The sequence below is a fragment of the Xenopus laevis genome, chromosome 1L, assembly GCF_017654675.1.
Source record: "Xenopus laevis strain J_2021 chromosome 1L, Xenopus_laevis_v10.1, whole genome shotgun sequence".
In the NCBI taxonomy this organism is placed as follows: domain Eukaryota; kingdom Metazoa; phylum Chordata; class Amphibia; order Anura; family Pipidae; genus Xenopus; species Xenopus laevis.
This window is the reverse complement of record NC_054371.1, coordinates 134,109,446-134,135,162: the sequence shown is the minus strand read 5'-3', so window position 1 is coordinate 134,135,162 and position 25,717 is coordinate 134,109,446. Positions and strand designations below refer to the sequence as shown.

General features: G+C 40.1%; 1 protein-coding gene across 1 annotated transcript in view; it reads left to right on the top strand.

Annotated features, from left to right (window-relative positions):
* Positions 1-1,461: 1,461 nt before the first annotated feature.
* Positions 1,462-25,717, top strand: part of snapc3.L (small nuclear RNA activating complex polypeptide 3 L homeolog) — a 28,057-nt gene continuing 3,801 nt past the window's right edge. The window contains exons 1-5 of the mRNA XM_018257756.2: positions 1,462-1,719; positions 17,536-17,616; positions 20,437-20,521; positions 21,698-21,802; positions 22,870-23,019. Of these exons, the coding sequence (XP_018113245.1) occupies positions 1,511-1,719; positions 17,536-17,616; positions 20,437-20,521; positions 21,698-21,802; positions 22,870-23,019 (630 nt within the window). The 5' untranslated portion in view covers positions 1,462-1,510. The remainder of the gene's footprint in view (positions 1,720-17,535; positions 17,617-20,436; positions 20,522-21,697; positions 21,803-22,869; positions 23,020-25,717) is intronic.

Sequence of the window (25,717 nt, the reverse complement as noted above, 5' to 3'; positions counted from 1 at the left end):
TAGCAGTCTGGTCATCATTGCACATATTTATAGAGCATTATAACTTTCATGTTTGTTCTAAAGACTTTGCTTCCTTTGGTTAATCTGTATGGCATGCTGTTATGGTGTATAAAGATTTTTGCCCAGCCTATTGTATCTTTGCATTGGTATTAGCGATGCACCGAATCCAGGATTCGCCCATAATTCTGCCTTTTTCAGCAGGATTCGGCTGAATCCTTCTGCCCGGCTGAACCGAATTTGCATATGCAAATTAGGGTCTGGGAGGGTAATTTTCGTGACTTTTTGTCACAAAACAAGGAAGTAAAAAAAGTTTTCCCCTTCCCACTCCTAATTTGCATATGCAAATCAGGATTGGGATTTGGTTCGGTATTCAGCCAGATCCATAATAGTGGATTCAGTGCATCCCCCTTTTGTTGCTCACTACCCATGTGAAAGTAACAGGAAAACAGAAAATTCTATCACACCCACAGTGATTTTCTGGAATGGAACATAGTAGGGGACAAGGACTTCCCAACCCTCTTAGGAGGAAGATTGTTCTTCAGTCAGATGAGATGGAACACTGGGGAAGGGAGGGATCTTTTATAAAATTTGGGATCTCCTGTTTTTCCAGGAATGGAAGGGGGTATTAACCCTTTGTTGCCACCTGCTGATGTTTCATTCAAATTCCTTGTCGGTTATGTGCGTAAAGAAATCTTTTGTGTGCAGTTTTTACAAACCGTGCTCAGGTCAGAACACAAAATTCTTTGTGCGCACCACAATTTCTTTGCTCAAAATTTGTGTGCGTGTGCATGAAGGGAACATTTCCCACTGCCAAGTCCAGGACATGAAAATTGTGGTGTAATAGAATTTTCCACATTCCTCCCAAAGAAGGAATGTGGAAAAGAACACAAACAGTTGAAAAGATTTGTTGTATTTCCCGTAGGGATGCACCGAATCCACTATTTTGGATTCGGCCGAACCCCCGAACCGAATCCTAATTTGCATATGCAAATTAGGGGTGGGAAAGGGAAATCATTTTTTTACTTCCTTGTTTTGTGACAAAAAGTCACGCGATTTCCTTCCCCGCCCCTAATTTGCATATGCTAATTAGGATTCGGTTCGGCCAGGCAGAAGGATTCGGCCGAATCCTGGATTCGGTGCATCCCTAATTTCCCGCAAACTATCAAAATCAAATAAATTGGCACTTAGTGCCTTTGGTTGTTACTAGACTAAACGAGCTACTGACAGAGCTGCAGGTTCAAACAAAATCTAAATTGATCTCCTAACACAGTCTAAACCTCATTTCGGTTTTTGATTTAATGCACTCAATAACCACTTGGCTATCTCCAGAAAAATGACATACAGCATCAACTATTTGACAGCGACAGCCTAGTGTTCTGAGGCCTTCTGGTAGTTGTAGTCTTTTTGACTCCTCCCCATACAGTGTGAGAAGGCAAAGAAGTACTACAATGCCCAGGATGCACTTCGCCCGAATGGATGTTCCGAAAACGGAGTTGAATACGGCAGGACAATGGATGAAAACATTCCGGTGTATGAAGTGACTGATGCGAACACGCGTTTGATCCACATAGGTTCCTTCGGGGACTTGTGGCGAGAAAGGTTACAGAACTGCGATTTAACTTTGGCGGAGAAAGACGACTGTTTGATGGAAAATAGCGATGTGGCCCAAGATCTTGGCTGTTCGGAGGAAACTGCTGCAGAACTCCGACTGATTTGCGGGTAACCAGCAGCGCAGACTTTATACAGCGCAAGCGCAATAGGAGGGATGAACCATTTTTAAACAGCAACAGGAGTTTGGAGCATAGTTCTCATCATTTGTAGAGATGTGGTGTATTTCTGTAATAACATGAACATTAAGGGCCCACGCTAATATAACTAACTATATAAAATATAGATTTAAAGGAGAATTCAACCCTAAAGTTAAAAAAAGCCACTCCCATACCCTACATAGACCTGAACAGAATGCTACTTCCTGCTTTGCAGTTCTCTTGGTTTCCACTGATTGGTTACCAGGCAGTAAACAATCAGAGACTGAGGGGGGCCACAGGGGTCATAACTGTTGTTTTTGAATCTGAGCTTAATGCTAAGGATCAATTGCAACCTCACTGGACAGTTATGTCCCATGTGGCACATAATTATTCTGTGAGTTTGCAATTGATCCCCCCCTTCAAGTAGCTGACTAAAGGTATACATACACTGAGAGATCCGCTCGTTTGGCAATGTCGCCAAATGAGCGGATCTCCCTCCGATATGCCCACCTTGAGGTGGACAATATCGGGCTGATCCGATCGTGGGCCCTAGGGCCCAACGATCGGATCCTAACGATGCCTTAAAGGGCGGTCGGATCACGGGACCACATCAACTAATAATGCGGCCGCGATCCGACGGGATTTTCTGTCCCATCCGATGGAGATCTGGCCGACTTTCGGCCAGATCTCGATCGGTGAAGCCCGTCGGGGGGCCCCATACACGGGCCAATAAGCTGCCGACACGGTCTGTCGGCAGCTTTTATCGGCCCGTGTATGGCCACCTTAACTCAGAGTTAGAGAGCTGAAAAGCAGGAATTAGTATAACTAACTATAACTTTATATTTGAAACATTTTTTATTTTGCACAGCCTATTTTTGTTACCCAGTTTTTATTTTTACACTGAACTGTTCCTTTAAATTAAACTTGGATTTGGCAGCTTATTAGACCAAGTATGAAGTCAAAATGACTGCTTTCCTAATCAGGGCAGCCATCAGGGGGGGGCAGGGGGGAGAGTTGTAGGGGGCCCGAGGGTAAGGGGGGCCCTGGCCACGCCACACTTACTTGATTAGCCAGGCCCCCCATCTTTCTGAGAGCTGCTGACTTCGGGAAGGCATGGACGTTTAAGGGGCCCTGGCCACCAATTTTCTTATAATGTGGGGGGGGGGGCCTGGCCACCAATTTTTTTTCTCATGTGGGGTCCTAGCCACCAATATTTTTTAATGGGGAGGCCCTGGCCACAAATGTTTTTTTTATGGCGGGCCCTGACCACCAATATCGTTTTATTTTCTACTAACATGTGGGAACCCTAGCCACCAATATTTTTTTGTTTTTTTACTGTGTGGTGGGGGGGCGGACCTTTAGAAGGGGCTTGCGGTGGGCGCAGCCCAGGAAATGTTGTCGTATGGGGCCCTGTGATTTCTGATGGCGGTCCTGTTCCTAATAGACATACAGAGCTGTCAACTCCCCCAATTTTTTTGGCAGTTAACAGATTTTCCACTCTGTCCCCCAGTCTCCCATCTCTCTGAAGCATTCCCCCAATTTCTAATGATTTGCAGGAAAAAATCCGGTTTGCACACATGCAGAACAGGAGAGATTCTGCGCATACACGTGATGTAACTTCCAGGGCTCTGGAGTTGGCAGATAAATCCTTTGACTCCGACTGTTTTTAAAGGAACAAGAACACCAAAAATTGAGACTGTAACAAACGAATTAAAATATAATGTACTGTTCCTCACTGGTAAAAACTGGTGTGTTTGCTTCAGAATACTACTATAGTTTATGTAAACAAGCTGCTGTGTAGCCATGGGGGCAGCCATTCAAGATGGGAAAAAAAGGAGAAAAGGCACAGGTTACAGAGGAGATAATGGATGAAACACCATTGTATTGGACAGGGCTTATCTGTTATGTGCTATGTAACCTGTGCCTTTTCTTCCTTTTTCCAGCTTGAATGGCTGCCACCATGGCTACACAGCAGCTTGTTTATATAAATTATCTAGTCTTTCTGAAGCAAACACACAACTTTTACCAGTACGTGCTAACAGTATATTATATGTTAATTACTTTAAAAAGCTTTCATATTTCGGTGTTACTGTTCCTTTAATATACTAATGTATTTTCCATTTTAATTACAGAACATACAAGGCATTTTATCGCTTCCAAGCTCAAAAATATAAACAGCACTCTTTGGTTATTTTAAACAGTGGTGTAATTTCCGGGGGAACAGGGGGTGCAAATAGCCCATAATTGGCACCCTCTGTGAACTTTTTTCATGCTTGTGTTGCTCCCCAACTCTTCCCCAACCAGTGCTGAACTGATAACAACAGTGTAAAGCTTGCCATAGACGCAAAGATCTGATTGTACGAATTGAGGATTCGTACGATTTTCGGACCATGTGTGGAGAGTCCCGCCATTTTTCGTCCGGTGGAGATCGGTTGTTTGGTCGATCGGACTGGTTAAAATGTAATTTCTGTTGGCTGCCGATAATATCTCTGCGTGAATTGCCGATCGTACGATTTTCAGTGGGAGACTGTCACTAGCTTTGGTTGGACATAACTTTCGTACGATTGCTGTCAGGGGCAGAACATTGGCTCATCTGTTCTTTTACTACTTTATTTGACCGGAATGGTTAGTGGCAGGTCGGGAGATGTGGAAGTCTGATTGTACGATCGGATCTTTGCGTCTATGGCCAGCTTAAAAGAATGAAACTGCCCCTTTATGAAAAGATCTACTTGTTTGCTGTGATAAGGGGGCAATATGGGGTTGATCTAATTGTCTGGCTCATGGGTCAGATGATTGAATCACAACAACGGTATGCAGACTATCAGGGCAAGGACCACATCAAAGTACTATTGCTGCTCTCACCCCACAGGATTTTTAAACCTGTCTAGTAAAGCTTCCCATACATGGGCCGATTTAAGCTGCCGGCATACTAAAGCTGGCCATAGACGTGCAGATTTACCTTCAATATTGGACGAACGATTGTGCGGTGCCATCTCCTGACCTGCCAATAACCATTCAGATCAAATAAAGTAGTAAAAGAACAGATCAGACGATGTTCTGCCCCTACAGCAATTGTGCGAAAGCTATGTTATACAAAAGCTGGTGACAGTCACCCACTGATATTGTCAATCAACTGACCAACCGATCACCATGGCAGAAATAATTTCAGGACACTCCACACACTGTTCAAAAATCATATGAAACGAAGATTCATATAATCAAACCTTACGTCTATGGGCAGCTTATTGGGTAGTGTATGGGGCCCTCCGATGGGCTGCTCCCAATTGATATCTTGCCAAAAATCGGACAGATGTCAATAGGCCAGGTTTAAAAATTCTGTTGGATTGAGGACGCTGATGCGGTCCTTGGTCCGCCCATCCATATTCTTGTTATGATCCAATAGTTGGGCCCTATGATCGGATTAGCACGATATAACCTACCTCAAGGTGGGCATATCAGGAAGAGATCTTCTCTTTTGGCGAGGTTGAGCAGATCGCTGCATGTAAGCCCATCTTAAGCTGTTGACTCGGTCTGAATGGGCAGAATCTACAGTTAAAATCTATCCACCTCTATGGCCACCTTTATTGCATTATGCCAGTTTGGCCTGACATGAGAAAGATACTGAAAATGATGCCCATTATTTACTACTGTGTTCTGTCCTCGCATACTGCGCAGTTTTAGTAATTCCCTTGCAAAAGCAAAGTAATGTTTGAAACAGTAAAATGGCACATCAGCCGACATAATCAAACTTCTCAGAACACTGCAGAACAATCTATTAAACAATAGGCAGACTATATAGAACTAACTGTACTGTATTCAAATATGACATATGATTATTCAGGCAGGGGACTTCCAATGCATACTTACATAGGCAATAATGTGAAAATATGCTGCATCTACTGTAGGCTGTCCAAATATTTACATATAGCATTACTTTTGTGTTGTATTTTTATGGCACTGCAAATGTATTCAATGCTTTATACAACTTAACACATTCTAATACATATTAAACAATAAGCCGTATAGCTCCGTGGCTAGTTTTGCTGAGGCTGGTAGCACTGTGATCTTAAGTACAGTTTTGTATCTACAGGAAATCCAGTGTGTCATCATCCTAAAACCTTCTGGAATGGTTGCTGTTCCCTTTTGCCCAGTTGCCACACTTTAGAATTATTGTGGTGCCTTTGCTTATTCTGTTGTGAATAACATTTATCATTTGCACTATCATAGGCTGGGCATTGCTGATGTTACATGCATCAATGGATATAAAAATAACTGGCATGAAACGTCAGTGTTGATCAAGTGATGCACACTTCTCTTTTGTTTATTAACGGGGCTTAAAAGCATGTCATTCAGCATAAAATCAGCAGTGAGTCTTTTTATGTAGACTTTCTTCAAAGCTATGTTTATATCCTATTGTAATCAAAATGTATTGCTTTTAAAAGCGGAGGAGCTTTATGGCAGTGATGTGTCCGTTAATCGGCAAAAAAAAATGAAGATGAGGTTAAAGAAATTAATTTGATACAAAAAGACACTGGATGTTTGTTTACAGCCAGTCATACCAGACATTTAGGTCAGATTATATTCTGCTGGTCTAATACTGTTCTCCAAATGCCAACGTGAACTTATCCCACTTTGGAATTTGACAATGGACAAGCTAATTTACATTTTCATTGTCGAGTGCAGTATTCATTGGATACATTTGGTAGCAAGTAAAATTTGCACCAAAGTTTATGGAACTGACTCTTTGATAAATATGTACAGGTATGGGACCTGTTGTCCAGAATGCTCGGGATCTGGGGTATCCCTAATAAGGGATCTTTTGGTAATTTGGATCTTAATACCTTGTCTACTAGAAAATCATTTAAACATTAAATAAACCCAATAGGCTGGTTTTGCTTCCAATAAGGATTAATTATATCTTAGTTGGGATCAAGTACAAGGTACTGTTTTATTATTATGGAGAAAAAGGAAATAATTGTATTATTTGGATAAAATGAAGTCTATTGGAGACAGCAATCCTGTAATTCAGAGCATTCTGGATAATGGGTTTCTGGATAATGGATCCATTCCTGTATCTCAAAATCTTGGGTTTAAGAGAGTTCTTGAATATATTGTGAAAAGGCACCTTTTGCCAACATCCTGAAAATGAATGCAAATCAAATTGATGTAAATTCTGTGACAGGATATTGGATGAATGGATCAAATCAACAATTCGATTTGAGAGCTTTGCCTTGTCTGAATTGCTGAAATGAATTGGTCACTGTGCGTTACGCTAGAAGAGATATCACTGTATATTGACATGACTGTCTAATAAAAAAATTGTCATGAGTTTCTATCCAGTAAACAAAACTTTGTCAGTGAAACAAATCTCTGAATGGAGCTCTAAGAACTTTGTCTGTCTGTCATTAGAACTTTCAATGTAGTCCATTTACTTCCTAGTAGACCTGGTGGTGGCTCCAGTAGCTTCCATGGTTTCTACTGACAGTTGGGGGGAACAGGGGTGAGTTTTGGACACCTTGGGTGAAATATCTTGTATTTCTGTTATATTTAGATCCGCATTTGCCTGATCTGCCTCCTCTGTTCACATAACACTTTGAAATTAGTGTTAAAAGGCACTAAGCAAATTTAATTAGTTAGCACATTAGTTAATAAAATGTCCAACTTCCCAAGTTCGAATAACAGGCTTTGCTGCCTTTCTGATATATTGAAGCTTTGTAGCAATGAACAAAGCCAATCAATTATTGACTTTAAGCTTGTTATATATGCCTATATTTGATCAGGCCAATTTCACTAGTGCCACTCAACCATCTGAATTGTAGTGTCATCTGCAGTTTTCATAGGCCGTGCTGTGATCCTATCACATGACTTATTATCAGATGACATGAGTGAATGTAAATGTGCTGTTTGGCTATCCACATAATTGCACATATCTACTGTCTATTTGGCTCATATACCAATAGATTAGGTATCTGACAGGTTGCCCAATGGCCTTTAATCCCAGTCATTGACTTGACATGGCCTCTGTTGTGTATGAAGTAATACTCTGATGAACTCACTATTACATAATTGCCAGTTACCCCGCCAGTCAGCTTGGTACTTTATATAATTATATATACAGTATATATTACATAAAATTTTGGCGGGATCACAACATGTTAAAATGTAATCTGAAAACAAACAAAGTCTTTATTTTAACGTTGATGGTCTTTCTAAAGTACATTATATAAACATATTATTTCAATGGGGAGCACCGGTCTGCAGACCTTTTATTGTATTAACGGTCCAGTTTTACCAAAGTGTTCTTGTAGTGTGGAGAACTGTTGGAGATATAACAAACTAAAAATCTTCGCAAGATGAATGAATCGTTGCAGTGTCATTTCAGGATACTTTCAATTTGCTAGCTAATGCTTTGATTTCTTTTTCCTGCTATTCTTTATTATCATCATCTGTACAATTATCTTGATTTTTTATTTCTACTAAATATATGACAGGTACAGTATGATTCTAGGTATCAGGTTATAGAACTCTAGGTCAAGTTTGATGTGCAAGTTACTGGCTGGCCCTTGTGAAATGCATTTGCTTTTTCTTAAAGGAGAACTACCCCCCCAATAAGAAAAACCCCTACCTACTCTCCTAGATAGTCCCTCCGCATAGTTGATTACCCCTGAAAGTGCCCCTAACACAGTACTCACGTATCGGTGCAGAGTAAGCACAGTGGAGCTCATGGCTGCCATCTTCCGGCTCGTCTGTATTCTTCCTGAGTGCCGTATTTGCAGATGCGAAGTTGGAGCAGTTTTCTGTTCATAGCAACTGCGCATGTACCAAAAGCGATGTAAATTGCTGAAGGGAAGGAAGCGTACCTGAAGAATACGAAGAGCTGGAAGATGGACGCCCATGAGCTCCGCTGAACTTACTCTGCACTAATACGTGAGTACTGTGTTAAAGGCACTTTCAGGGGTAATCAACTATTCGGGGGAAGCAGGTAGGGGTGACTATAAAGAATGCTTGGGACCTGGGGTTTTCCGGATAACAGATCTTTAGGTAATTTAGATCTGCATACCTTAAGTCTACTCGAAAATCATTTAAATGTTAAATAAACCCAATAGGCTGGTCTTGCTCCCAAGTAAGGATTAATTATATCTTAGTTTGGATCAAGTACAAGCTACTGTTTTATTATTACAAAGAAAAATAAATTCTTTTTAAAAATTTGGATTATTTGAATAAAATGGAGTCTATGGGAGATGTCTTTTCCACAAGTCAGAGCTTTCTGGATAATGGGTTTCTGCATAACCGATCCCATACCTGTACTTCAAAATTAAAATGAGAAGACAATACATAGATATATACATACACACACACAAGTTTCTGTAAGTGTTCAATAGTAATAATAGTTGTAAGTCTTTTGGCAAGTTCTGGAGTGATTCTGGCCCATTTTCGCATTCCTGTACTTGCTTCTATGTAACTGCCCTCAGCATACAGTCGAGCCTGGGTCTATTGCTCAGTACAGGACAAACTGAGCTGAGTCAGAGAGGAAATCATTCTCCCTGATTTCTCTATACCTATGGAATGCTTACCATCTTACTCGAGGAACACTCCATTCTAACGCTATTGTTTAACCTCCTTTGAAAGTCACTTCATAAATAAGATTCTTCTACTGCACACTCCTGGTTTATTTTTACTGCACACAGCTTTGTTTATCTGCATACAAAACAGTCACTTTGTCTCTTAAAAAAACTGGCGAATCCGTTTCATAACTTGTTTTTCCCGAAAGAAAATGTTTACAGGTAGTGCATGGATATGATTTTGCTTGGGTTTCCATGTTCAAACATAGAACACGTGTAAAATATTGTACGCCAAAAAATGCTATAAAAGTTGGCACAACAAATGATTTGTAATACAAGCACAACAGTAATATGTTACAAGGTATACAAACACTATGATTATAAAAGTTTGTTTGTTAAAGCCAGATTTGACAGGCATGCCCTATGGAATAAATAGTGAGGCAAAGAATTTGTGGCGTAAAAGTGATTTAAAGGACAAGGAAAGGCTTTTTGAAATCTTTTTTTTAAATAAAATCTCTCCTGTAGTGGCCTACGCTATATCTCCTCACTCTCCACTGACATTTTCTTTTTAGTGACACAATAAATATGGCGCTTGTGAACTAAATGCTAAATATTTATTTTTACACTTTCCTTTCAAAGGGTTGTTCACATTTGAGTTAGCTTTTAGTACGATGTGATATTTTTGAGACAATTTGCAATTTTTGGTATTAATTATTTTACCATTTGTGGTATTTGAGTTATTTAGCTTTTTATTCAGCAGCTCTCAAGTTTGCAATTTCGGCAGTCTGTTTGTCCAAGCTACCATAGCAACCATGCATTGATTTAAATAAGAGACTGGAATATGAATAGGAGAGGTCTATAAATAGAAAGAAGTAGAAATAAGTAATAAATATTACCGAAAATTTGTTTTTCAGATGGGTTCAGTGACCCCCCCCATTTGAAATCTGGAAAAAGTCATAAGAAAAAGGCAGATAATTCAAAAATTAATAATGAAGACCGTTTGAAAAGTTGCTTTGAAATGGCTATTCTTTAACATACTGAATATATAACATACTAAAAGCAGTGGGAAAAAATTAACAAATATGTGCCGGCGAACCCCTCACCCCGAACTAAAATAACAGGTTTTAATATATGTCTATAGGACTGTGCTTTATCATATACAGTGCACCGGCCTCTATACACAAACTAGAATTATGCCTGCGACATGAGAGTTGAGCGGAGATACTATCAGGCTCCGTAATGGGTCCGACGAAATAATAGCCTCCCCTATGCCTCTCACTGGAACTTAGAGCCTGGGTGGAGACAGGAATAAGTCCAGATGAAGAGTAACAGAGGTGCCGGTAATAGATGTTGGATAGGCACTTGTAAAAAGTCTAGTTGAGGTAGCCAAACAGGGATAAGCGGAAACGTAGTCAAGCCAGGCGTGGGTCAGGAACGGAATCAGCGGTACAAGGGGAAATCCAAGAGAAGAGTCAAAAACAGGCCAATAATCAGGAAACCAGTGGATCAGCAATGTGGAATTCAAAAACGCTTAGTGTCAGAGGCAAGATCACTTCGCAGTGACTTGCAGGCCTCGGCGTCCTTTTACGCACCGTGCGCATGCGTCAAAACGTGTGCGCGCGTCAAAAAACGCGCGCGCGCGTCAAAAACGTGCGCGTCAAAGACGTGCGCGCGCCCGCGAACCTCCGTCCGCGCACGCGCGCACAACTCGACGCAACCGCGCCGGTGCGCACACACGCCGCGATCTCTTGCCGGGGCGCAAGCCAGTACCAAGGGACTGACAGATACAGAGATACCGGCCAGTAGTGATGTGCGGGCAGACCGATACCCGCGGGTTTGGGTTGACCCCTGCACACCATTTGTGGACGGGTTTGTGTTGATTTTTTCTGCCTGCTGTCCCCGACGCAACCTTACACTGCTGGCTTCCTGCTTCCGATTTTATAGGTGCACGTCCACCCCTTTTGTGACAACATTGGCGAGGTGCTTTGGCGCAGGTTTATAATAGAGGGGAAAAGGTGGGTGCAGGTCGTGTATGGGTTGACTCATCACTACCAAGTGGCGATGGAAATCAGCCGGGGAATGGGCCTGCCCAAAACCGCCTGAGGAGAACACTGAAAATGTTACTTAAAAGACTAGTAACATAAAAATACAACTAAAAAAATTTGTTTCTATAGTATGAAAAAAAAAAACACCAAGACACATTTAACTTTAAATTCACAAAGTCTTTATTAAGAAATAACTTTCCGATTCTCCGCTTGCGCTCCTCTTCAGAAACTTCGACAGGGCGACAATCCATCGTGCGGCACTCAACTTCTCCTCCCTGGCTATTTCCCATCGAATGCAGGGAGGAGAAATCAAGCGGAGCACAATGGATCATCGCCCTGTCGCCGTTTCTGAAGAGGAGCATCGGTAAGTTATTTCTTATTTAAGGCTTTGTGAATTTAAAGTTAAAAGTGTCTTGGTGTTTTCTTTTCTTAAAGTACAAACAAAAATTTTTTTTTATGTTACTGATCCTTTAAAGGTGAACCACCCATTTAAACAACAGGGGTTATACAGTCTATTTCATATGACTATGAAGATTTTCATTCATCCAGGTCATGGTATATCTAGTATAGGTAAATCTAAAACATAGTTATGTCAGAATGTAGCTTTCGAAACTACTCACAGAGGTGATGTAATTTTTGGTATGTAGCAACAGACTGTTCCATTCGGTATTCTACTCCAGTCTTCTTCAAATTCCTGCAAATTAATTCGCATATAGTGAAGTACTGTCAGGCTCTCATTCGCAGAGGCCTGTGGTCATCTGTACTCACTGGAAAGGAGATAAATCAAACATAAAGGGGCACATTTACTATTGGCCGAATATCGAGGGTTAATTAACCCTCGATATTCGACTATAGAAGTTAAATCCTTCGACTTCGAATATCGAAGTCGAAGGATTTACCGATATTCGTTCGATTAAGTCCTTCGAATCGAACGATTCTAATCCATTGATCGAACGAAATTCCTTCGATCAAAAAATTGCAAGAAAGCCTATGGGGACCTTCCCCATAGGCTAACATTGATGCTCGGTAGTTTTTAGATGGCAAAGTAAGAGGTCGAAGTTTTTTTTAAAGAGACAGTACAGTCGAACGATTAGTTCGATTGGTTCGATTCGAAGTCGAAGGTCAAAGTAGCCAATTCGATGGTCGAAGTAGCCAAAAAAATACTTCGAAATTCAAAGTATTTTTCATTCGAATCCTTCACTCGAGCTAAGTAAATGTGCCCCATAGTGTGTCCAACAGTGGTTGTAGCAGAGCGGTTTCCCGAAGATGGATTTGCTGCTCTCGATCCTGGTTGTGCAGCTAGCCAGTCTCTGCAGGGGTACGCTGTTTTGTATTCCAGGTATTGATACATTGTCCGGATCAGTTGGCTCACATTCATACAGCGGATGGTCAAACAGGGGACTTAATGTTTTTTTTTTTGAAACATTACCTAATGTTGTGCCCCTGAAGAAGTATTCTGTATACGAAACGCGTTGGGCTACCAGTTGTTATAATAAATTATTATTTTACAAAAAAAAATCAAGCCCCCTTTTTGACCATCTGCTGTATGAATGTGAGCCAACTGATCCGGACAATGTATTAATACCTGGAATAGAAACCAGCGTACCCCTGCAGAGACCGGCTAGCTGCACAACCAGGATCGAGAGCAGCAAATCCATCTTTGGGAAACCGCTCTGCTACAACCACTGGTGGACACACTATATGTTTGATTTATCTCCTTTCCGGTGAGTACAGATGACTGCAGGGCTCTGCGAATGAGAGCCTGACGGTACTTCACTATATGCAAATTCATTTGCAGGAATTGGAAGAAGACTGGAGTAGAATACCGAATAGAACAGTCTGTTGCTACATGCCAAAAATTACATCCCCTTGTGAGTAGTTTCTAATCTGCAATTAACCACCTATAGAGAAGTTAACACACCATACAGATTTTTCTTTTATTTAGGTAAAAAGGGAAAACGGCTTTTTCTTTCAATTAGCGCACCAAGTCTGTTCTACATTTTTCACACACACGGACTAGTGGGTCCCTTACTCCGGGGTGCCCAAACGAGGGCCAGATTTGAGGTGAAAATGTGTGGGGGCCGATCATTCAGCCCGACATTCTTTGAACCATTAACATTAAATTACAGGAATCGAGTAATCGTAGCAGTAATGTATGGACACATTAATGAAATGATCTGCCATTTGGTCTATACTGCTGGCATTGTGCAGAAGGTGTTAGTAATAGACATGTACTGGAACGTAGTGACGCCATACTTCTTTAGATTACTGTACTGGCATGTCAGTACGTCTATTGACACCTTCAGCCCTAAAGAAGTATGTGAAAACAGCGCGTCTCTCCGTGCCAGTACGTGTCTATTGCTAACACCTTCAGCACACTGGTAGCAGTATAGACCAAGTGGCAGATCATTTCACTAATGTGCCTTAATATTACTGCTATGGGATTCCTGATCGCACTGTGCTGGGGGGCCTCATTATTATTCATTTCATGATGGAGGCTGAGGGCCGGTGTAAATTTGAAAACGGGCCACAAACGGTCCCCAGGCCACACTTTGGACATGCCTGCCTTACTCTATCGGTGCTGCTCATCTGTTTTCATTTAACCCAGCGCAGAGTTTCTCTATCATAGAATGTAACTTTCACCTATACATTTATTCCTTCTTCAGTGTAAATGACTAGCTTGGCAAGCCGATTGTCAAAACGTTTGTGCTTCATTTATTTTCCCTTATCTTGGAGGATAATATCCTCGTACAATTGTGCCAGTATTAGCACTGTGTCTATAGGATTGGATGATTACCTACTGTGACTTTGTACATAGGCTGGATAATACTTTCCTCCTTAGAGGTTTATACCCCTTTGCTACAGTATGTTGGTGACGCATATATTTCTACAACAAATTGTATATTATCTGTGGGTTCTATATTATTTTTATTGTGCACTGGGTTGTCAAGAAAAAAAATATTATTAATTGGGGTTTCAGGACATGTACAAACAAGCGTGTTTCCTCAAAGCAGTCAATGTTGTGTCATCTGGCTAAATATGTGATTTGTCACACTGCACTGATCCATTTCTTTTTCTGAATGATACCAAGGACTATAGATCAGAACAGTGGTCTCTCACTAGACTAGATGGGTGGCACTGACAAATGTTCTGGGACCCAGCCAAGCTCTGTATACCGCTAGATAAACAGAGCGAATTATAAAGATTTTCTTCTTTGGCTGACGATCTGTATAACTGAGCAAATGGAAATGTGCTTTTGATATGCATTATAGCAGATAACATTAGTAGTATAGCTTCTGTCCAACAGCTGCTAATAATTGGCAGGAGAACAAGAAGCCATACCTTTGATCTGGTCACAAGTGTGGCCCATAACCACTAAACATAACTGGAACAAAACTTAATTGAAAGCAGCGTATTAAAGTGGTGCTTGATCTTGCCTGAATTCTATTATGCCCTGTTAAAGCAAAGCAAAAATGTAAAAGATGGGAGAAGGAGCCAGGTTATCGCTAAAATCTCATTTTGGGGCACGCTGACTTTTCTTCTCCTTTCCCCCTTTTTTATTTAACCTGCATTAGTGTTTCTGTCCCTTTGTACTTTGCGCTCTCAAATTGCAATACAAGCACAATCTGATAACTGGGATTGGGACAAGGTTAAAAAAGTCGCCCTCAGGAAAAATAATAAATTGATGACTCACTTTTCCAAGTACAAGTTGGTGAGGTGACAGCAGCTACAGTACATTTCCTAGTCAATGGAAAACTTTTTTTTCCATGTAAACGGATGTTTATAAAAACCATTACCTGGCAATATATTTTATTCATTTATGGAGGGCCTCCACAAATGCAGTTGCTTCCACTGTCCTGCTTAGGTTTCTGGGGAAAGGTAAAGGGATGTGAATTTGATTGATATGAGTGGTTGGGATAAAGAATCTAGGGCAAATATTGTAAATAAGAAATTTAACATTTTCTTTTTGATGCTAAGTGATTTTTTTTTTTCTTAATTTACGACTTATAAAGTTTGCAGTAACCCCCCCCTTCTGCTGCAGACTTGATTGACAAAGATGCAACTTTTTCCATAGGTCACTTCTTTCTGCCTCCCTCCGGTGCCTCATGTTCTTTGACCCCCCTCAATCTGAAGGCTCTCAGGAATTGCCTTTTGCAGGACATTAACTCCACAGCTCTGGTTTAAAGGGCTAATGGAGAGGGTTGTGGATAAACTGAAGCAGAACATAGACAAAGCATTTGTATTAGGGATGCACCGAATCCAGGATTCGGTTCGGGATTGGGCCAGGATTCGGCCTTTTTCAGCAGGATTCGGATTCGGCCGGATCCGTCTTCCCAGCCGGACCGAATCCTAATTTGCATATGCAAATTAGGGGTGAGGGTGGATTTCGCGTGACTTTTTGGGTAGTTATTCTTGTTGCACAAACCATTCTCACAAGATTCCCAGTCCCTGCTGATGAAAAAACAACCACATTTAATGTAGAACAGTCATTTTTAAAGTGTGAGCATATGTTGCTTTAAAGGACAAGGAAATACGTTTAAGGGCATATTTATCAAAGAGTGAAGTTAGAGATCACCACAGTCCACTAGATGTAAATTCCACCATTCTCCATTAATTTCTAAGGGATTTTTAAAAGAGTATTTATCAATGGGTGAAAGTGAAACTTCACCCTTAGATAAATATGAACGGAGAGTGTCAGAATTTCCCTCTAGTGGACTGTGGCGATCTCTAATTTCACTCTTTGGTAAATCTACCTTTGAATCTCCTCTAAGAGGCACACTTCTGGTGGTGTCATAATTTCAGTTGTAAGCCGACAGGATCTTTTTTTTTTCACAGTACCTCAGTGGTGCGCTTTAGCTTGGCGCATTTGTTAAAGCAGTGCCATGTTTATTATGTCACCCTTTATAATATGGCGGCCGCAACGGAGGGGGAACACCGTAATATTCAGAAGCGGATTGCAGGAGACCCGAGGGGGTATTTTAATTAAAGCAGCGATCTGGTCTGTAAAAAGGCTCAGAATATAAAAAAATAGATATATGTAGACAAGTTATACTTTGTTCATAATAAACATTTGCCAATTGTTCCCCTTCATTTTTTTCCTAATCCAAAACAATGGTGGTCATTGTTGCTGTCAGAGTTGTATGAAAAATCACATTCATTAAAGGTACTTGTGTCAAAAGGTGCTCCTTGCACTTCCAAGGCAGCACTGCTCTGTTTCAAATTGAGTGCAGTTTCCCCTGGTAATGCAGGAGAACCTTGGACCTACTGTCAACTCCAAACCAGACTCCAGGGTTTCCACGGCCGCCTGCGTCACTTGCGACAGTGCAGTTGTAATGAAAGAATAGGGCGCATGTGTCACTCCCGCATTGAACGCTGGAAATGACATCAACCAGACTGGTGTAAATTCAGTGTGATTGCATCTCATTTTAACATATTGGCTGCAATTGCATAAGGCTCACCCCCCCTCCGTTGACTGCAATGATGCTGGAATTCTGGAGGGAAACACTGCAATTCTGGGGGGGGAAACGTGCCAATTGCGCTCGAATTTGCTTGAAAATTTTACAGGGAACAAAATTTCACTGTAGAATATGTTATTCAGTAAAATGAAAACAGGCAAGGATCTGAAAATGTATACAATGCACTGCACTGTCCATTATCTGGAAACACGTTATCCAGAAAGCTCTGAATTACAAGAAAGGCACTCTCCACTAGACTCCATTTTATCCAAATAATACCAGTTTTTCTCTGTAATAATAAAACAGTACCTTGTACTTGATCCAAACTGAGATATAATTAATCCTTATTGGAAGCAAAACCAGCATATTGGTTTTATTTAATGTTTGCATGTATTTCTAGTAGACTTAAGGTATGAAGATCCAAATTATGGAAAGATCCGTTATCGGAAAACCCCAGGTCATGTGCATTCAGGATAACAGGTACCTGTATACTAGTGAAGAGCATGCTGGCCTGAAACCCGTGGGTTTGGGCTGACTTTTGCATAACATCCTCAGGCTGCGGGGCAGCCTTCTTCTGCCCCACTTCTACGTCTGTGCGCAACTTATTGTGTATTCACCGTTACATCATTAGCTGGTGTTTTTATTCAATCTATAGGTATTTGTGTCAGTTGTTGGGCAATAACCTGCTTTAAGGAAAAATGTTATTTAATTTTTGTCTATTCAGAGTGGATGCATTAAAATGCAGCGAGAATGAAGAGGCAGATCCTGAGAACATCCCTGAGGATCCCAGCCTTCTGACTCTGGGGTATGTAATGTAATATACATGTTGTTTGATGTAAGAGAGGAGGCAGTGAATTGGGGGTACAGAACATTTCTTCTCTGCATATGTAGTGGGAGCATCCACTTCCTTGTCAGTATGACAGATCCCACTGTATTCTATTTATTCATTGATGAAGTTCTTCTTTACTGGTGTCAATTATGTGTCAGATTTGTCTGTGATAAAGTTTAAGTTACATAGTAAGTTAGGTTGACAAAAGACACATGTCCATCAAGTTCAACCTTTTAAGTCTATATATAACCTGCCTGCTAGTTGATCCAGAGGAAGGCAAAAAATAACCCATTGAAGCCTCTCCAAGCTTTCTAATGTATCAGCCTTACAAATAATTCAGGGAGAGAATTCCACATCTTCACAGCTCTCACTGTAAAAAACCCCTTCCGAATATTTAGCCGGAACCTCCTCTCTTCTAATCGGAATGGGTGCCCTTGTGTCAGCTGGAAAGACCTACTGGTAAATAAAGCATTAGAGAAATTATTATTATAATATCCCCTTTAATCCAAATAGATCACATCTACTGCCAGCATCTTACTTACCTTATCATAAAAAGCAATTAGATTTGTCTGACATGACCTATCCATAATAAAGCCATGCTGATTGCAACTCATAATGCCATTCACTAGGACAAAATTTTGAATGTGATAGCTTACCAAGCCTTCAAATATTTCGCCCACCACAGATATCAAACTTACTGGCCTATAATTGCCAGGTTGAGATCGTAATCCCTTTTTAAATTTTGGAATGACATCAGCTTTCCTCCAATCCATAGGTACCATACCAGATGATAGAGGCTGGTCTAAAACTGAACTAAGCTCTCTTAGAACCCAGGGGTTGTATTCCATGTCTCCCTGGCGCCTTGTTCACATTCATTTTCATTAAAGCTTTACGAAGCATATCTTGAGTCAGCCACTGACTAGATTGAGCAAAGCCAACAGGGCAGCTATGCGGTGAGTCTGGGAAATCTTGACTCCTCTATTGTATACACTAAAAAAATAACTGATTTAGCACATTTGCTTTTTCTGTATCTGTTACCGCCATACTGGTACCATTATTTAAAGGAGCAACACTCTTAACCCGCATCTTTTTACTATCAATATACTTAAAAAAACGTTTTGGGGTTATTCTTAGCCTCTGCCGCAATGCACTCCTCATTTATTATCTTTGCCTTTCAGATTGCTGTTTTACAACATTTATTATGCAGCTTCTGTCCCCACAGACTTGTAGTTTTTAAATGTCTTTCTCTTCTTTCCTATTCTTTACTTTTATATTAAGCCACATAGGGTGATTCTTAGTGCTTCCACATTTACTCCTTGAGAGAATAAATTGAGACCAATAACAATTTAATATAATTTTAAATGACAACCATTTCTGTTCTGTGTTTTAGCTGAAAACATAATGCCCCAATCTATGCTCTGAAGGGCAGCCCTTAAGGCAGGGTTTTGTGTTGCCCCAGTGTATATTTGTCATTAGACATTAAATTAGATCACAGTATGGTCACTATTACCCAGGGGTTAGAGATCACTAGATCCAGAATAGCATTTATTCTGGTTGACTCTTAAACAACTTGTGCCATAAAATTGTCATTCAACAAGTTTATAAACTTGTTCCCATTAACTGACTTGGCAGTACTGTTGCTCCAGTCAATTTCTGGGTAATTAAAATCACCCATTAGTATTACTTACTAATTACTCCCCAAACTAGCAGCCTTTTCTCTTTGTGGTTTTGGCCCAGCAAAACATACGTTAATTGGGTTGAGGTGTCCACAGCCTCACCCACCTGCAGTGTTAGCACGCTCTGATCCCTCTTTCTGACCCATACCATTGCCTATTAATTTCCTTAATCTTGTGCATTTATGATTTATCATGACACACCAGGTTGGGTTTATTTTGCATTGAGAGAGGGTGGCTTCGAGTTGGGCGCAGGCTTTTGGCAACCAATGCATCACTAGACTGTTGAATAATGAATCGATGTTATACTTGATGCAAAGTGAAGGCATTGCCATAATATTTGCCTTAGAAATAAATTGGTCCAAAGGTGTCAAAATTCAAAGTTCAGATTGAGTTTGTTTGTTGGTAATAAATTGTCTTGATTGTTTAATTATGTAATCATGATGAATGTGCTGGTTCGAAGATTAATCTAAACATCCATCCAGCTATTGATCCTCCAAGGCTTAGATTATTGTCTCTTAAAAATGTTATTTGACTGACTCCATTATTTCTTTAAGTACTGACTTTCCTTTTTAAAGGGGTCCCCAGTTAAGACAAAACTTTAAGAGGCAGCTTTATTAAAGGTCGAATTGGAAATTCTAATTCATATTTTCGAATAGCTTTTTTTGGTTCAAACTTCCAAAATCGAATTGTGAATTATGCGAACTTGATTCAAATTTTGAGATTTATTACACCTATACCCTGGGAATAATTCAAATTCGACTATTCGCCACCTAAAACCTGCCAAGTTTATGTAAAAGTCAATTGGAGAGGTCCAGTGACCCATTTGAAGTTGTTAATAGCCTCCCTGACATTCAAGTTTTTTTTCGGAGAAAAAAATTCTAGTCGAGTTTGATTTGATTTCCATTTGAGTTTTCGGGTTGGTAATATTAGTTTGAGTTTTGGATATTCGACTTTATCCTCAAATAACCTCCCAATCGCATTTCTAATATAATTGATTTTATTAAAAAAAAAAAAAAGTTAAAAAAACCTCACATGAATTAGAAATTCGACCTTTGATAAATGGGCCTCTAAATCTACAAGTGTGCTGGAAAACTGCTGTTCTTCTGTTTCCCTTATTCAGGATTCGGAAAAAGATACTTGATCGGCGGAGAGAAACGCTCATTATTGAACGTGCATGCAGACAAGAAACCTTCCTTCATGAGCTGGTTATGGTTTTTCTGTTATTTTCATCTTTGGGATAGAAAAAATATTTTCTTTGTGGTCATGGAATACTTCTAAAGAAATGTCTGAAGCTAAAAAACAAAAGTGTCTTATCTTTAAAATGATTTTATGTCTGGCTGCTGATCTGATCATTGCCCCATGAGAGGTGCCACCACGGACCAGTTTTGGGGGACTGTATCTGAAGACAAGACCTAAAAATGTCATTGTGAGGGAGCTTACTATCCAATGGGAACGAGCACACTTCCTGAGAGATCTGATCATGTAACTGGTTGTTACATAAAATGAATTATTAATATTAATTATTGCTCTAAATCCCCCGTGATTGCCTCCCATGGTTTACGCCTTCACTTTTGGCATTTCTCGTTCAAGTGAAGGATAGCCATGGCTGGCCATCACAGACACATATTAGGAAGCTGAAATATGTCCCATGTGAGCACCCATTTCATATTAGGCTTCAGCATTTTTGCTGCCATTTTGGTTTGTAGCATGTAGTGCTCAGGTACAGAAGCACCAGGCAGATTAAGTTGGAAGTGCTCCTGTCCTGCTGAAAGGATATTTGGCTTTAAGTATGCAGAAAAGTTTTTCCATAAAAAACAAACAAACAAGCAAAGCAGGAAAGATATAAAAGATGTAACTGTTTTGGTTAGGAAGTAGCGATGGGATTGTGTTTAGATTCTATCATGTTAAATAGTGGGGTATGAAAGTATTGCTGATACAGCAATATTTTTTTCAGGAGTGAAATACAATTGGTTGGTCTGGATTGTGTGTTACGTAATAGTTTAAAATAGGTGGCAGATTGGTCTAACTCCGTTTTTATTTTGGATTTTACAAAAATGTATTATATGTAGGTAAGGAGTAAGTGTGTATCTGGGATTTTATGTAGATAACTGAGTGAAGGGGATCATCTTGTTTCAAATGGTGAAGCCCCGAGGGCACAGCCTGATAGAAACTCTGTGTTCCATAGAATTGTTTTAAGTATCATATTGATCTTAATTTCATTCTGAGCAAATAGTGTCCCATAACTCTACAGTATATCCGTTCAAGGTTCCACTTTTAATTTATGATTGTTTATCTTCACTTCATCTACTTGCTAAGTAGTATCTCTACAGTAGATATGCTGTATTATTTGAGGCATTTGTGTTCTTTTTTTTTATTTCTAGGAATTTCATGCAGTAGGAAAAAGACCTGAGGATGCAGCCGATATGGTGGATGAGGGTGAATTGGTGCTTACTCTGAATATTGTGTATCCAGTCATTTTCAGAAAGGTTAGTATTGTTGCAGAATAAACCACATTCAAAAACGACAGTTGAATGCATTTTGTTTAAATCTAAGTAGGACACAACTACTGCCGGAATCAGTGTGTTAAAAAGCAACGTATTTCTGAGCATTTCTCTGTATTCAATTATATGCAGGTAGAAAAAGAACCTCATGTCGCATTAGCCTTACGTTTAACTTTATTTGCTCCATATAATAAAATAATATTTGTTTTTGTAAAATAATACCGTTGAAAATACTATTGGTGGGGGATGAGGCCCAATGGCAATCCAGCTCCATTCTTCTGTAATCTTGGAAGACAATCTAACCTGAATTTTAACTAATTTTTCACTGTGGCCCCGCTAGAACTTGTCCGAGCACTGAGTGGTTGTCATCATGGAGGAAAGACTACAAGAGTTCAGGTGGAGCTAAGCTTGAACAGTATGAGATCACTACCAGCAAAATTGTGTTCTGCTCTTGTCTGCCTGCCATTGTCTCCCCTGCCTGTAGCGTTTCCTGATGAAGAACAACAAACTAATGCTCAGCCTCTTTCACCAACTGATCTGATGTCATATTGCAGTGCCAAACCACAATTTTAGTTTGAAGGTTGTGGAAATTGCATGTATTGCTTATTAAAAAAGACTTATAGAATATGCAAAGACTGGGGCACTGGAGAAAAGAGTTGGGAGGACTATGCAGCCCTTAGACAATGGAAACAACTGCTGCCATTAGTTCACCTCTGAAATGTTTCCCTCTGTGGGATTGTTAAAAGTTCTGGGAATATGTATCATGTTTTTAGGGGAGGGATACTTGGTTCAAAGGGAATGTAGTTCACTTGTGTTATGTTTTATATTTTATATTTCTTTTTTCTTTCACAAGCCAGGGATTTACCCAAACTTTCACTTGAAAAGGGTACTTTGTATGTTATACTGTGAGTTGGGGGCTGTTGCGGGCTCCTGGGCAGCTTGGCTTCCAGTGTAGGGCCCACCTAGGGGCCAAAATGTTTTTCTGTGCTTCCTTGTGTTTACTATTTTATTTTTTCTCTTTTACCAAATGTGTTTGCTATTGTGTTTTTTAGCACAAGGAATACAAACCCTATCAAACTGTGTTGGTTCTGGGCAGTCAGAAACTAACGGAGCTGAGGGATGCCATTAACTGTGTGAGCGATTTGCAAATTGGAGGAGAATTCAGCAACAATCCAGACTTGGCCCCCGAAAATATCTGCAAGGTAACAAGTAAAATGACCTGATCTTTTCAGCTATAACAGATCTTTCTTTCCTAATGATCACGACATACTAGGAACACATTTCAACCAATATTAGTATTTATTGTCCATATTCTAGCAAAGTGTAGAGTTTGAGCACAGAATATTCCCTTGCAGCATATTTGCATTTATTCATGGGTGGGTGCTGCCACGTTTTTTGCCTTAGCGAAAACCTTTTCTATGATGAATATCTAAAGCACAGTCTTCTTGGTCACTAGTGATGCTGTTGTTGCTGCAGTCTTTGCTGAGCCATGGGAGCTTGCAAGCACATATTTATAAACCAAAAGATCTAGTGAAGGAAGCCTTTGAAAATATGGATGGACCCACAGTCAAGTGCAAATCATACCTGGTGTACTGAGCCGAACCGGACATTGGGTGATGAAACTCCATTACAAAAGGACACTATTCAAAGAGGGTAGCGAATGACAATCAATGGCATACGGCAGGGATCCCCAACCTTTTGAACCAGTAAACAAAACAGAACTAGTCAACACAGTTGGGAGGCCACAGTGAGCAACATCCAAGGGCTTGGAGAGCAACATGTTGCTCACGAGCTACTTGTTGGGGATCACTGCCATACGGCAAATGAAAGGTTTTTATTGGGCACTCAGATTTGGGACCATGCACAGAACAATGCTAACGCACATTGTGTAAATGCAAGGAAATACACCAATCAGCTTTGAAAGCGCTAAAAAAATCATATATTTTCGAGTTCAATATTTAGATTTTTGGGCAGAATTAAATGCATTTTTGATGACTGTATGTTTTTCTTTTCTTTGTTACAAGACATAATTTGCTAGTCTATAGAAAAGCAAATATAGACGTGCTTATGGAATGCACAATTCTATTTATTACCTGTTTTCATTGTACAGTAGCTTTTTTTTTTAAGCAACTTTTTAATTGGTCTTTTTTTTTTAGTGTTTTTGAATTATTTGCCTTTATCTTCGTAATCTTTCCAGCTTTCAAATGGGGGGGTCACTGACCCCATCTAAAAAAAAATGCTCTGTAAAGCTACATATTTATTGCTATTGCTACTTGTACTTACTCTTTCTTTTTAGGCTCTCTCCTATTCATATTCCAGTCCCTTATTCAAATCAATGCATGGTTGCTACGGTAGTTTGGACCCTAGCAACCAGACTGCTTAAATTGCAAACTGGAGAGCTGCTGAATAAAAAGTTAAAAAACTTAAAAACCACAAATATTAAAAAATGAAAACCAATATCACCCTCTACATCATACTAAAAGTAAACACAAAGGTGAACAACCCCTTTAATTAAGGGTAGAGGGTTAATATAAGAGAGTTTATTATCTGTACTTGAAGTTCTTGCAGATTTTCCTTAATAACCACTAGGGATGCACCGAATCCAGGATTCGGTTCGGGATTTGGCCTTTTTCAGCAGGATTCGGATTCGGCCTAATCCTTCTGCCAGGCCAAACCGAATCTGAATTTGCATATGCATATATGGGAGGGAAATTGCAGGACGTTTACAAAAAAGTGATTTTTTTTCCCCTTCCCACCCCTAATTTGCATATGCAAATTAGGATTTGGTTCGGTATTCGGCCAAATCCTTCGAGAAGGATTTGGAGGTTCGGCCGAATCCAAAATAGTGGATTCTGTGCATCCCTACTAAGCACCTGCTTTGAGTCTATGATCGGGTGTGTAGTTAGATGGTAACTTAGCTGCATAAATCCACATGGAGGAAAAACAATCCTATTGGTTTATTTAAAGGAGAAGGAAAGTCATTTCATCTTGGGGGTGCCAAAAGTTAGGCACCCCCAAGTGGTTTTATTGACTTACCTGACACCCCAGGGTGGTGCTCCTATCAGCAGAAAACTGTACCGACCCGGAGTTCTGCCAGTGAGCACCACGGAATGATTCTCTTCTTCACTTCTTTAAATTTTCGGGGCAGACGCATGTGCAGTAGAATGAAATAGCCGCCATTTTTGTTAAATTGATGAATGCTCCGTGGTGCTCACTGGAAGAACCCCGAGCCGTGCCGTTTTCTCCTGATAGGAGCACCGTGTGTCAGGTAAGTAAATACAATTACTTAGGGGTGCCTAACTTTTGGCACCCCCCCCCCAAGCAAAAAAGACTTTCCTTCACCTTTAATGTTTAACTTTTTTTAGTAGAACTAAGGTATGGTGATCCAAATTACGGAAAGATCCCTTATTTGGAAAACCCCAGGTCCCAAGCAGGTATAATAGAATAATAGATTCTATACCTGTATACAGACACTGATGGTATGCCTAATAACTGACTTGTTGCTGTGGGTTACTGCCCAGGTGCAGATTTGCCCAGTGTAGATAAATGACTCCCCCCATTATGTATGAGAGAGCAAAACTGTTAAAAACAGCATGCAACAAATATGTGCTAGTTTTATTTACTAAATTGCAGTGTGCTGCCACCACGTGGCCAGGCTTTCTAAGAAACGCAAAGAATGCTTTGGTTCTAACTATCGTGAAAATAAAATGTAATATAAGCTTCCTTATACTGAAATAAGCTCATACTGAAGAAACTTTCTAAATTCAATCAATTGAAAATTCTGCATTGTTTCTGAAATAATCAAGTTTATATTTACTATTCCTCTCTCAGCATCTGTTTCTCTTCATTCTGTCTTCATTCAGCAGTTGGGTGTCAGATGAATGATCCAATATATGTTAT